Source organism: Leucopleurus acutus (genome assembly GCF_964270905.1).
Source record: "Leucopleurus acutus genome assembly, chromosome: 4".
In the NCBI taxonomy this organism is placed as follows: Eukaryota; Metazoa; Chordata; class Mammalia; order Artiodactyla; family Delphinidae; genus Leucopleurus; species Leucopleurus acutus.
This window is the reverse complement of record NC_139146.1, coordinates 4,331,456-4,346,086: the sequence shown is the minus strand read 5'-3', so window position 1 is coordinate 4,346,086 and position 14,631 is coordinate 4,331,456. Positions and strand designations below refer to the sequence as shown.

The window sequence follows — 14,631 nt, the reverse complement described above, 5'->3', positions numbered from 1 at the left end:
TCAGTGTGTTTCGTAAGAACAAGGGCATCCTCTTCTGTAACCGTAGTACGGTTATCAAGATCAGGAAATTTAATATTAACCCAATGCTGTTCTCCTCTATACTCTATGTTCAAATTGCGTCCATTGTCCCAGTAGTCTTCTTTATACCTGTCTTGGCCCGTGGTCCAGGATCCACCTACTGCATTTAATTGTCAGGTCTCTTTAGCCTCCTTTTAATCTGGAACAATTCTTCAGCCTTTCTTTGTCGACTGAAAAAAAAAAGCACAACCTAAAAGTTGAGAATTATGTTTTATTTGGTGGCCTTTCTGAGGTCTATAGCCCAGGAAGGCAGCCTCGCAGATAGCTCTGAGGGACTGTTCCAAAGAGATAAGCAAGGAGCCAGGATATGTAGGAGTTTTTGCTGAAAAAAGCAAAAACAAAAAACCATGCAGTTGAGCATCAAAAGATTACTGCTAATCACAAAAAACAGACCTCTCAAGTTAACGATTGTATGGGAAGATGTAAGAGTCTGGGCTGATTGAAATTATTCCTTTGGTATGCATCTTCACTATCTAGGGCCAGTATCCCAGTTTTTCTCCACCCAGAATCCCCTCAGGGCGCACCGTTGAGATGGCTATGGTGGCTAATGGCTGGATGGGTGCAACATTCTTTGTTTACCGAAATGACAGGCATTATTTTTTTGTCCACTTGTGACACTGGCATTTTTAGAGTGAGATTCATTATTTCATAGGCTGTCCCTCAGTTTGGGTGTGTCTGCATTTCCTCATGGTTATATTCAGGTGATGCATTTTTGGTAACTGCCATTGACATGGTGTGTTCTCAGCATCAGAGCAGGTGATGTGTGCTGTCCATCCTGACAGCTTTGATCATTTGGCTAATGAGGTTTCTCGACTGTAAAGTTAACTATTTTTGCCTTTGTCATTACAAGTAATTTGTGGGAGATACTTTCAAACTATGTAAAATTCCTTTTCTTCATCCAGCTTTCACCTACTAGTTTCAGCATCCATTGATTAATTCCTAACCCCATCAGTCTTTCTCTACTTACTAGGGGGACATTCTAAGAGTTTTCCTTCCTCCTCTGTTTGTGTATTTGTATCCATATCCACTTGGGCTCATGGATTTCTTTTTCATTTGATGGGTTATAACCCCATTATTTATTTTGATGATTACATTGTTCCGGATTTAGCTAGTGAGAGCCCTTTTCAAGCTGGGTACTGTTTTCATGAAACTTGTCCCCATATTCCTTTGAGCACCTTCTTTCTAGCACGCAAGATGCTTCATGCTCATCTCATACTTTCCAGTGAGCCCTAGAAACCATTTGTTTTTAATGAATGCACCAATACAATGCATTCCAAAACATAGTTTATTTTGTAGTACCATTTGGGATTTATTTATGTTATCTGGGTTTGTTTACGTGTTGTTGGGAGAGAAGACCTTGTGATTTTCTCATGAGTGGCTTCTTTTTATGATACATGGAGACTCTTTATAAATAGATAGTATAAATTTACCTTATAGACAATTTAAACTAAGTTAGAAGTTTAAGTACTAAAACAACTGTTATCCTTTGAGCACTGATCATGTACCTGTAATTTTAATTCATATAGTGACCCTTGTTAGACATAAGGAAACTGAGCCTCAGAGAGGTTAATATACCGGTCAGAGTCACACAGCTAGTGAGTGATTGAGCCAGGGTTTCCATTCAGTTTGGTCTGACTTCAAAGCTCACTTTTTTGGATATGCTTTGTTACGCTATAATACATTTCCTTACTCTAAATGATAGAACTTGTACATGCTATTGGTGAATAACAAAAAGCTTGCTGTGGTTCAAGGTCTTTTCACCTGCTTCATAATTCTTTGTCGACATGAAAATCAAGTCTGCAGAATTAAAGTTTGTGGTTCATCACATTGTTCTCTGAAAGGAAAGTCTACTTGTTTTCATTAGAGAGTGATTTGGCTGTCCTAGTGTTTCTGTAAATACCCAACAATTCCCTAACCCTTTTATTTTCTTCCTATAGGAATTTGCTTGCTAGAAAACAAAATGCAAGACTTGACAAACAAAATGACTTGGGATGGAAGTTATTTGGAAAAGTACCACTCCGAGAGAATGCTCAGAAAGAGTCAAAGAAAATACAAAAGGTATACACGATACAAAAACACAGCAACGTGCGTCACAGCATGCATTTATGAACCGTGCAGAAAGGACCATTCCGGAGGCTTTGAGACTGAAAAGCTTTGCTTTCACTTGCATGCTAAGTACCTAAAATTTAAGTCTGTCTTCAGAATGTGGATGACTTTAAGATTTTTCACTTCTTACAGCTCGTATGCACACATAGGAAAGTTCAGTTGAGAGAGCTGGGCTTTAGATATTTATAACTTGATGAAATTTAATCAGTTTTTTTTCAATAAGAGTTGCAAATATGTTTACGATCTAATTTTTATTAATTGTGTTTGATGTTAAAGAATTCTCCCTCTCTGATCCCAGCGGTTTCTTGGGAAGGACTTAATCCTTCCAGTGCTTCCTTGGACCAGGAAACCTAGGGCCACTGTTACCCAGGCTGCAGTATGACCTCTTCCCCTCGCGGGCCGACGCTGCCCACATGTCTTGGGAGGAGAAGATGGGGTTCAGGGCCAGGCCAGGTGTGTGGAATCTCACCACCACTGGGCTACTTCGCTCCCTGTGGAGGGAGTGATGCTAGCTGCTGGAGGCATGCGCTCATCTTTGCAGGGAGGGGGGCTTAAGCACAGACTCAGCCAGGCCCCGGGTGTCAGCGGCCTCGGCAGCCCTGATTGTTACCACCTGCATCTTCTGCTTGGCCCTGAGTCCCAGCCGTCCTAACAGTGCAGTGCTTGCCCGGTGCTGTGACACTGCCCCGCAGCAGCCTTACCCCCCAGCCTCAGTTTTGTATTCACGGACAGTTGTTCAACAAACACTTCTAAGTGCCAGCACTGGGGTTAAGAGAGATGGCACTGCACCCAGGCTCCAGAGCACCCCTCTGGTGAGGGAGTGATGCCAGTGCAGGTGTCGCAGGTGTGTGGCAGGGAGGCCGGGCCTGATGGGCGACGCGGCACAGAAGTCTGAGTTTAACGGTGTGACAGAGAATTAATAGTAATGGGGATCGTGTACTGAGTGATTACTATGTCCTGGCGATAAATGAGCCAGCACGTGGGTTTCTAGTTCATTTAAAACTCGCAACAACCTTACGAAGAAGGCACTGTTACTGTCTTCATTTTACCAAAGAAGCCCTGAGACCCGGCTCAGTGACTTGTGCGGCTAGTAAGCGGCAGAGCTGAAGTTCAGCCCCAGGCATTTGGGCGCCAGGGCCCTCGCAGCTGCTGAGCCCCTGCAGGAAGGGAGGGGCAGGTGCTGGGCGGCTCGTGCAGCGTGAACCCAGGGAGCAGTGAGAGGGGCTGTCCATGGGGCCTGTGGGGTGGGATGTGATGCATGCAGAACCTGTCTCTAACCTGGAGGCTCTGGGGAGCCCCTGAAGGGTTTTACTCATGTAGGGAGTGAGGAGGTCCCCCTGGCGAAAGTGTGGCTCTTGGACTAGTCCAGGTGGGAGACAGTGGGGTCTGGCTCAGTGCAGTGGTGGCAGTGGGGCTGCAGAGTATTGCGGCCCTCTGAGGATAAACGTGTGAGGTCCAGGGCTGCAGTGTGTGAGCACGTGCTGGGGCTCTGGCTTGGACAACAAGCTGGCTTTGCACGTATTTCATTTTTTATGCCTCGTCAAATTAAAGATGTTTTGAATGTTGTGTAGTGTTCCTTATAGCAGTTGTCTGGACCTAGGAAACTCACAAAGTAAATCAGTGTTGGAATTCATTTTTCTAGACTGTTACATTTTGAATTTGAATCACTTATTGTGTAGGCTTGTTAAAATAGCATACAATTAAAATATGATGTGTTTGTATGCAGAGCTAAGCTATACATTTCTTAGGAAACTCAGTAGCTAAGCTGTTATAAAATTCTTAAAGAAATCTATGGTTCTCAAAAAAGTAACCATTATGCTAAATAGATTTTCCCATGACTCTTAATGTCACTTGCATCATGTTTGAATTTCTTTGTTATCTGTGTCGTACTGTTTTTTTAAGGTGAACGTGGATTATGTTCTTGGACTTAAAGGATTTTTGTGAACTGAAGTGACTAGGTCAGCTAATTATGTAGTAACACAGTACTGCAAAGAAGAGGGCCATCTGGCTCTAACCATCAATAATAAAGGATGTAATCGTACCTGCATGCGTCATACAATCCTGCCTCTGTCCTGTTTGCTCATGCTTTGTGTCTCTGGCCCTCTCATTTGTCACCCTGTCCCCTCCTCCCCCGAGCTGGCAAGGCCTGAGAGGGATCCAGAGCCGGGGACCTGCCCCTGGGAGGAAGCTCCTGGGCACCAGGCTCGAGCTGGCTGCTGTCACAGGTGTCGGCTCACACAGCCTCCCCTCCCCACTTTAGAGAGCCCATCACTGGGGTCCGAGTGTCCAGACTTGTGATCCCAAATGGTGACAATAACTCTAGTTAGAGCTAAAGCATAATTGAGATACTTAGTAAACTCTAATTCCTTTTCCCTTTGTCTTTGGAAGTTTTTTATACTTGAGAGAGGTAGCATCACGTAGTGATTTAAAAGCATGGACTCTGGAGTCAGACTTACTGCGTTTGGATCCCAGCTCTGCTACACTTTGGCTGTGTGACTTTGGGCAAGTCCCTTAACCCTTCTGAGCCTCATTTTCCTGCTCTTTAACGTTAGGAGAATAATAGCACCTACCTCCGAGGTGGTGAGGATTAAATGAGTGAGTATACATCATGTGCTGCAAGCAGTTATGAATGTCCCAAGTGCTAGAAAGTGTCTGCTGGTATCGTTGTGTGTTTCCTTTGACTGAGAAATGGACCACAGTGTGAGAGGGTGAGCCTGTGCCCTCCAGAGACCCCTTAGTTTGCTTGTTCAGCAAACCTTGCGCCATTTGGGGCCAGGTCTCGTACTGGGCACCGGAAACACAAAAGCGGATGGGTGGACATGCCTCAAGGAGCCCGTGGTGAGCCGGGGGTTCAGGTACGAACACCAGCCAAGATCTCTGGACTTGAAGGCTCGGGTTTGATTTCCGGCGTCCCCTCTTCTTGTCTGTATGACCTTGGGCCAGTGACTTCTCTGGTTCCTCATCTGCAGAATGGGCCTGTTAACTTATAAATTAACAGATAATGTATGTGAAGTATTTTTGCCCAATGTTTAGTATGTGTGGCCCAGAGTTAGTACTCGGGTGTGGCTGTCGTGACTTTTTGTTAATAAATTGGTCCATTAAGTGGACTGGGTGCTGTATGTGGTTTGCCCAGGGTGCTCTGGGGCACAGCTGACTTCACTGTAACTGGGCCACATTCTCTTGGTTTGGGCCTTCTTTTTTGGTTGCCATTTTTAAGGAAATGATGCAATGTTGTTGATACTTTCCGTTAACTTTTCAAATTTCATAAACATTTTGAAGTGCAAGTAATTTTCTGTCAGCTTGCATTATGGTTTTTCCTAGGGGAAGCAAAAATGACCAAGAATAACTATGAGAATCACACTAAACCAGTGGTTCTCAAATTGTGGTCCCCAAGCTAACATCATCATCACCTGGGCATTTGTTAGAAGCACAAGTTCTCAGGCCTCTCACCCCAGACACACTGAAACAAACGCTGGGGCTGGGGCACAACAAGTTGTGTCTTAACAATGCTCCAGGCATTTGTTCTAACACACACCAAAATTTAAGAACCACTGCCGTGTGAGAAGGGAATGCTGGCTATTAGGAGGAAAATAGCCGTCTTTGCCCACAGTGGGTTAAATAAAGGGCCCAGGTATGCCGTGTACACTTTCGGCCATTGCTGGTGGACTGGCGAAGCTCTTGAGAATAAAGCCGGGGAGAAGGTATTTGAAGATAGCTGCCTTCAGATCTCCTGTCATTGGGTTTGTATGGACCAGGGCTCTGGCCAGACTGGCGCGGGTGGCGATGCTGTCCCAGAAGTGCAGTCCTTTGTTTGTGAATGAAGAGGAACCTTCTGTCTTGGATTCCATGGTCCTTTCACATGTTCCACAAATTTGAGACACTGTGTGGATCAATTCTGGTTATTATAATGAAGGGCAAAGACTTATTCGGCCCCTGCCTTCACTGGAACTTACCAGGGATCGGGGAAAGAAAGATTTGAACAAGTAACTCTACAGATAATTGTAGCTGTGATAAATGTTGCGAAGGAGAAGTAGAGTGCAGCCGTCCTGAGACGCTTCTGTGCCACTGAGCACATTTCTCTGAGATTGGTTTTCAGGTGACCTCCAGGTGCTAGGTCCAATGGTTATTTCCCTCAGCCCTTGTCCACTTCTCTGCTCCTTGGGAGGCTGTCTTACTGTGGCTTCCAGGTCACCACACTCTTCCTCCTTTTTCAGTTTCCTTTGCTGGGTGCCCTCAGCTTTCCAGCCCTCTGAACATTAGGGTGCCTCTCGAGCGCTTCTTCATCTGTGGGCGCCTCTGGGAGATCTCCGCTGGACTCAGGCTGTAAATGTCATGCCTACGCCGACCACCAGCCAGGCCTTCACCCCTGAACTCCAGACGTAGGCAGCCAGCTGCCTACTGGACAGCTCCACCTGGACGTCTGATAGACATTTCGTGGCTAACAAGCACCGAGCTAAACTCTGATTTTCTTTCTTTCTTTTTCTTTAAAAAATTATTTATTTATTTTTGGCTGTGTTGGGTCTTCGGTGCTGCACACGGGCTTTCTCTAGTCGCGGTGAGCGGGGGCTACTCTTCGTTGTAGTGCGCGGGCTTCTCATTGCGGTGGCTTCTCTTGTTGCAGAGCACGGGCTCTAGGCACGAGGGCTTCAGCAGTTGCAGCACGTGGGCTCAGTAGTTGTGGCTCGCGGGCTGTAGAGTGCAGACTCGGTAGTTGTGGTGCACGGGCTTAGCTGCTCCGCGGCACGTGGGATCTTCCCTGACCAGGGCTCGAACCCGTGTCCTCTGCATTGGCAGGCGGATTCTTAACCACTGCGCCACCAGGGAAGTCCCGACTCTGATTTTCTTTTTCCACTCTGTCAGACCTGTTCCCTTGGCAGCTTTCCCCACTTTGGTGAATGACAGCCTTAGCCTTCTTTTCCAGGCCTGAAACCTTAGAATTGCTCTTGACCTCTCTTTCTCATGCCTCGCTTCCCGTCTGACAGGCGTTTTGTTTTAGTTTAGGCTCTGGGTGAATCCGATGTGCCCTAAGGTTTGAGAAGTAGTGACTTGCTGGGAAATTTTGAGCCTCTGCTCCAGTGAGGTCATGTGGATGAAATCTTCTTAAAGAGGTGCTCCTGGTGTAGCCTTGGCAGGAGGTGGTTGTGGCTTTGTGGTCCGTTATTGGGAAGTGGGGAAGGGGCTCCTTTAGATAAATTAGTAATACTTCTCGGTTATAGTCACGTGTAAAAGATGTATAAGATATTAACAAATTAAGAAAAAGGAAGCTGACTGTGATTTTCCCATCAGAAACCATGGAGGCCAGCAGGAAGTGATTTCAGCATTTTTAAAGTGCTGAAAGAAAAGAACTATCAACCCCAAATTCTATATCCAGCAAAAATGCCCTTCAGGAATGAAAGTGAAATAAAGATCTTTTCAGATAAAGGAAAACTGAGAGAATTTGTTGCCAGCAGATCTAAAAAAATTACTAAAGGAAGTTTTCCAGACAGTAGGGACATTATACGAGAAGGAAACTTGAAACATTAGGAAGGAAGAGGAACAGAAATGGTAAATGTCCACATGAATACAGTAGACCATTGTTCTCTTAATGAATTCTTTTAAATATGTTTGGTTTCAGCAAAAAGTATAATGTTGTATGGGGTTTTCAGCACATGTGGATGTAATACGTATTACAAATAAAACACGAAGGAGGAGGGGATATGATGGAAAAGTTTCTCCATTCCACTTGAAGTGCTAAAATATTGATACTAATCAGATTGTGAAAATATATATTGTAAATCTCAGATCAACCACTAAACTACACATAGAGAGAGTGAAAAACACAGTATGTTAAAATAGAATTCTCAACAGTTCCAAGAACTGAAATCAAGATAGGAAAGAGGAAATAGAAGAAGGAAAAATAGAAAACAAATAAGATGGTAGGCCCAAATTGAAAGATACCAATAATTTACCTTCATGTAAATTGTGTGAGCATACCAGTTGTGTGTCTGAATGCTCAGTCCTGACAGATTGCTGTCTAAAAGAAATTCACTTCGGGCTTCCCTGGTGGCGCAGTGGTTGAGAGTCCGCCTGCCGATGCAGGGGACGCAGGTTCGTGCCCTGGTCCGGGAAGATCCCACATGCCGCGGAGCGGCTGGGCCCTGAGCCATGGCCGCTGAGCCTGCACATCCGGAGCCTGTGCTCCACAACGGGAGAGGCCACAACAGTGAGAGGCCTGTGTACCGCAAAAAAAAAAAAAAAAAAAGAAATTCACTTCAAATATAAAGTAGGCAGTTGAAATTAAAGGATGGAAAAAGATAACACCACCATGAAAACATTAGCCAAAATGAAGATGAGGTAGATAGATTAGTATCAGAAAAAGTAGACTTCAGAGCAAAGAAAATTACCAGGGATAAGGTAAGGTAATTACCAGTGAAGACATAATGCTATTAAATGAGTGTGTACCTAATAAAAGACCTGCAAAAATACATGGTACAAAACCTGACAGATCTGAAACAGGTAGACAAATCCATAGTTACAACTCAAGTGTCAGCACCCCCTTTGTAATTGATAGAACTATTGACAGAATTAGCCAGGACATAGAAGAACCTACCGTCAGTGAGCCAGGCTAACGGACATTTAGAGAACGCTCCACCCTCCAACAAGAGCACAACACACATTCTTTTCAAGCACACGTGGATGGCCACCAAGATAGACCGTAACCTGCGTTATAAAAGAAACTAAATCGGAAAGGGTTAAAATTACACAAAATACTTTCTCTAACCACAATGAAATTACACTAAAACAGTGACAGAAAGATAACAAGAACATCTCCCCAAACTTGGAAATTAAACAAGCAACATGCTTCTAAATATGTTTTGGAACAATAACGATGTCACAAGGAAAATGAGAAAATATTTTGAACTGAACAGAAACACAGTCTATCAAAATTTGTGGGGTGCAGTGCTTAGAAGGAAATTTATAGCATTAAACCAGTCAGATTAGTAAAGAAAAAAGTTCTCCAATCTAATTTTCTACCTTAAGAAACTGTAAAAGGAGCAAATAAACCCAAAGCAAGCAAAAGGAAGAAAATAATACACATAAGAACAGAAATCACTGAAATTGAAAGCAGAAAAATTAAATAGTCAGTGAAACCAAAAGCTGGTTCTTGGAAATTATCAACAAAATCAAATGCTAACAAAACTGACAGAAAAGAGAGGAGAACCAAATTATCAGTAAGAGGAATGAAAAAAGGAGATACTACTGTAGACCCTGAAGAAATTAAAAGGATAATAAGAGAATGTTGTGAATAACTCTATGTACGTAAGTTTGATAACTTAGATGGAATGGTCCATTTCCTTGAAAATCACAAATCACCAAAACTCACCCAGGATGCAATAGATAACCCAAGTTGTCCTGTAATCATTAATGAAATGGAAATTTTAGTTAAAAGCCTCCCGCAAAAGAAATCTCCAAGCCCAGAGGGGGTTTCACTGATGAGTTCTCCTGCATATTTGAAGAAAAATAACACCAATTTTCAAAGAGGAAGGACTGACTCATAATATGAAGCCAGTATTACCCTGATAGCAAAACCAGACAAGGACAGTACAAAAGAAGCACATTGGAGGCCAGTATCCCTCATGAAGACACACGGAGTCCTCAACACATTATCAGCAAATTGAATTCAGCAATACATTGAAACGTGGCATTTATCCAGGAGTGCAAAGCTGGTTTATTATTTGAAAATCAATAAGTGTAATCCACTATTTTAACAATCTTGGGCAGATCTCACGGGTATTATCTGACTGTAGGAATCCAGTCTCAAAAGGTTACATATGTGCTGTATGATTTCATTTGTATGATATACTTGAAGAGATAAAGCTGCAGTGCCAGGAGTGAGTACTAAGGGAGAGCATGGACGAGGTTTTGGGGAGGATGGCACTGTCCTGTATCTTGATTGTGATGGCTATAAGACAGCATGTTTTAACAGTCATAGAACTTACACACCAAAAAGCTAACTATATGTTCATTTAAAAAGTAAAACTAACATGAATGAATGAATCAATCAAGCAGTTAGGGTACTTTTGACCCAGCATTTCCACTTCTAGGAATTCATCTTACAGATGAGTTACTGTGTAGGTAAACTGATGGTTTTATAAGGGTATTGATTGCAAAAGATTGGAAGATTACAAAAAAGATTGATTAGAAAAGACTGGAAGCCATCTAAATGCCTGGCAGTAGGGAATTGGTTAAATTCCTAAATGCAAGGCAGTGCATACCTTAAAAAAGCAAGCTGAATAACCATTAGTGTGCTCTGTATGCATGAGATACATGCATATGCTCGTAAGTGCGGATACTGTATCAGGGAGGCCCCTTAGGAAACTGATAATAATAGCATTGCTTTGGAGAGGCGAATGAACTGGGGGAGGAGGGAGACCTACTTTCACTGTTTACCCTTTTATACCTTTTGGATTTTATTTTGTGTGCACGTCTACTCTAAAAAAAGTTTTTAAAAAGTATGCAGAATGGTAGACGAAAAAGTGTTAAGGAATTTGGGCAAAGGACCACAAGACGAAACAAGAGCCTAATGGATACCCCAAACTACAGCTCACAAATTCCCATGTAGCTCGTAGAGGCACACTACAAATTTGACACTGAGCTCCCTAGTGGTAGGGCAAAGAGGGCAACGTTACCCAGTGAGTGGTGATCCAGAGGAGAAAGCTGAGCCTGTTCTGGAAGGTTTGGCTTGTCCAGGTGGTAGGTGGCACGCGTGTACAGGACCAGGACCTTTCGGGTGAGGGTGAGTCCATCAGGAAATCACCTCATAAAATGTCTAATTGCTATTAATTTTGGATTTTAGAGAGGCAGCAAGTTAATTACGTATCAAATTTCTACATGATGCCTTTCTGGAAGAGAAAGAAAAGGGGGAGAGAGAAGAAAGGGAAATGGCAGCGTGGTCATTTAATTTGAACTTTGTTTTTATTCTATGGGTAGATTGTCTCCTACTGTTGTCGTGGCAACAGTTAGTTGATCTGAGGAGTATAACTCTCTTACCTCAGATGCCTTTAATAATATAAACTGAAATTCTAGTGCATAGTGCTTCTTAAGGTTTGCTTGTTTTTCCTAATGTGGACACTTCCCCGTCAGTCTGAGAGGGCAGCATTCAGAGCACACTTTCAGTCTTACGCTGTGGCCCCCAGGAAGAGACAGGAGTTCAGAGAACAGGAAATGGACAGATCTTTACTGGGACCACTAACAGTGCTGGGGTCAGAGGGGTCTCAGGCTTGGGAAGGCAGGGGGCCTGGGAAGGACTCTAACTTTGGGATCACAGAGCCCCTTGTCTGTGTCCTGATTCTGTCACTCATAGTCAGTTGTGTGACTTTAGGCCGCCGACTTGACTTTGCCTCTCTGACCTCTGGTCTCCTCCTCTGCAAAGATAATGCCCATCGTGCCTGTGCTCATGAAGGTTCAGTGGGATGAAGTGTGGGTGTTCCTGGAGCAGTGGTTGGTGTCCAGTGGGAGCTCAGTAAAGGCCAGTGGTTTCTCTCGTTCTGGTCTTACATCATGGCTACATCTTTACTCCTCTGAGTGGATAAAAACAAAAACTTTGCTGTTGCTCAGGCGCGTTCAGTGTGTTTGGGAACTTGCCGTTGCCAAAATCAGTCTTGGATTCCATCTGAAATGGCTTAAAAATTGTGTTTTTTTTCAAATTATAAAAAATAGTTCATGAAAAAATACCTGTAAAATACCCAAATGATGGAGGTGGGCAGAATCAAATGGGAAAGCCCTCTTCACCCGAGACTCCACAGCTCCTTGCTGGTTGTAGCCTCTGACCGTTTAGTGCCTGCCCTCCCAGGCCTTTCTCTGAGCCAGATTACGTTTGTGTACGTTCCACTCACATGCATACGTTTGTGAGAGAGTTGTGCAGCTTCTCTCTGGTGTGTACACGATCGGTTCTCAGGAGACCTGCCCAGCACTGACCTTGAAGGTGCTGTGGCCGGGGCTCTTCGGAAGCGACCGTGCGTGTTCTGAATCCACTTTCTGACCGACTCTGGGCTCAGGCGATAGTGTCTGCAGTTGGGTGGCCTGTTGAATAAGCTGAACCAGAAAAGCACGTTTCCTGGAAGTAGCTGAATCGAGGCAGCTTCCTAGGAAGGCCTGGGGAGGTGGCCCTTGGGAGCTTTCACATGCTTTTGTCCTTCCCCGAGCAATTTAATGTGTTGATATGAAAATACTGACAGCCAAAGAAAACTGCTTTTTTCACATTGATCTAATTCCCGATGGAAGGTTGAGATTTTAAAGTATTAGATAATCTCTAAACACTGTTGGATCAGCAGGGGAGACGCTTCTTGGGTCTATGCCAGGCCCGGCTGGCTTGTCTTGGGCTGTGGTGCGTGGTGCAGGGCCCGGAGCACAGCTGGCCTTCCCGAGGAGGCGTCATCGGCAAGCGCCCGCGTAGACTTGGAGAAACCTCAGAGTTGAGAAGAGCAAGGCTGTTAACCTTGCTTTCCTTCGAGTTAAGTTTCCTCTAAACTCCCCTTTAAGTTGCTTGTCTAAGTTGGACTCAGAATATTACTTAACATCTTGTCAGCGTGTGGAAGCACTTTGGGTGGAGTCTTCTCTTTGGTGCTGGAAACTCCGTGATATCCCTAATTAATAGGCAAGCGTTGCATTTGTTCCTTGATCTTATGCCTGTGTCTGGTAGTTAACAAGGCCTTAGGGCCACAAAGGGAACACTGTTTTGGGATCCTAGTTCAGAGGCAGTGCATCAGGGGAGTTGATAGGAAGAGGCCCTGGAGCCAGACTGCCTGGGTTTAAATCCCACCCTGCACCTGACCAGCTGTTTACTTAACTGGGGAAGTTACTCAGAGCCTTAGTTGCTGCATCTAGGGAGAAGAGGGGGGTAGGGGAGATGATGGTGATAGTACCTATATTCAGTTCCTGTTGCTCCTGTAATAAGTTACCACCAACTTGGTGGCTTACAACAATTCAGATTTATTCTCCTATAGTTTGGGGGTCAGAAGTCTGAAATGAGTCTTCCAGATTAAACTCAAAGTGTTGGCAGGGCTGGTCTTTTTAGGAGCTCCAGGAGAGAATCTGTTCTTTCTTTTGCAGATTCTATAAGCAGCTGGCATTCCTTGGCTTGTGGCCAAGGAATGTCTGTTCCCATCAACGCACTGCCTTCCCCTTCTATAGTCACATCTCCCTCTGCTTCCATCTTTTTTTTTTTTTAAATAAATTTATTTATTTATTTTTGGCTCTGCTGGGTCATTGTTGCTGCTCATGGGCTTCCTTGAGTTGTGGCGAGCGGGGGCTGCTCTTCGTTGCGGCGCACAGGCTTCTCGTCATGGTGGCTTCTCTTGTTGCGGAGCACGGGCTCTAGGTGCACAGGCTTCAGCAGTTGTGGCGCGTGGGCTTCAGTAGTTGTGGCTCACGGGCTCTAGAGCACAGCCTCAGTAGTTGTGGTGCATGGGCTTAGTTGCTCCGCGGCATGTGGGATCCTCCCGGATCAGGGCTCGAACCCATGTCCCCTGCATTGGCAGGTGGATTCTTAACCACTGCTCCACCAGGGAAGTCCCTGCTTCCATCTTTTAAGGACACTTGTGGTTATTTTGGGCTCACCCAGATAATCGATGATAATCTCCCCATCTCAAGGTCCATAACATTAATCCCATCTGCAAAGTCCGTTGTGCCATGTAAGGTAACAGTCACAGGTCCCAGGGATTAAGACATGGGCATGTTTGGGGGCCGTCACTCAGCGTAGCACAGTACTTACCTCATGGGATTGTTAGGGTTGAACGAGACTCATCGGGTCCTAGCTCAGATGCTCCCTCCTAGGTGGTGTCTTCTAAGAAGTTTTCCCTGACCACCCCGTCTGAAGAACCACCCACTGTCGCCCCATCCGTTGTCACTCTGTCACAGAACTCTCAGGTATTTTCTGCACAGCCCATGAAACCTAGGACCAGACCTTGTTTGGTTCTCACTTTATCTCCAGGGCCCAGAATAGTAAGTACCTAGCTTTAGTGAATGGTTAATACAGGTTTGTTAAATGGATGAATGTCAAAATTTCAAAACATTCCACTTTGTAGACTTTCTTCTTATCTCTATGACAACAGAGACATTTCCCCATATCATTAAATATTCTTCCATGATCTTGTTTTTACTCACTAAGTAATGGCCTTTGTGTAGCTGTATCATGGTTCACTTAACCAGTCTCCCAGGTTGAAGTCGTTCCTTCAGTGACCTTTTTTTTTTAATAGATTTATTTTATTTATGTATTTATTTGACTGTGTTGGGTCTTCATTTCTGTGCGAGGGCTTTCTCTAGTTGCGGCGAGTGGGGTCCACTCTTCATTGCGGTGCGCGGGCCTCTCACTGTCGCGGCCTCTCTTGTTGCAGAGCACAGGCTCCAGATGCGCAGGCTCAGTAGTTGTGGCTCACGGGCCCAGTTGCTCCACGGCATGTGGGATCT

At 44.6% G+C, this 14,631-nt stretch overlaps 1 protein-coding gene across 4 annotated transcripts in view; it reads left to right on the top strand.

The window, feature by feature from the left end:
• The window catches only part of TBC1D14 (TBC1 domain family member 14), a 102,740-nt gene that overhangs the window by 43,895 nt on the left and 44,214 nt on the right, over positions 1–14,631 (top strand). For all 4 annotated transcript variants that reach the window (XR_014326170.1, XM_082838210.1, XM_082838211.1 and 1 more), the window contains exon 3: positions 2,016–2,136. Coding sequence is in view for 3 of the 4 variants with exons in the window: in XM_082838210.1 (XP_082694336.1) it covers positions 2,016–2,136 (121 nt within the window). In the remaining variant the exon portion in view is untranslated. The remainder of the gene's footprint in view (positions 1–2,015; positions 2,137–14,631) is intronic.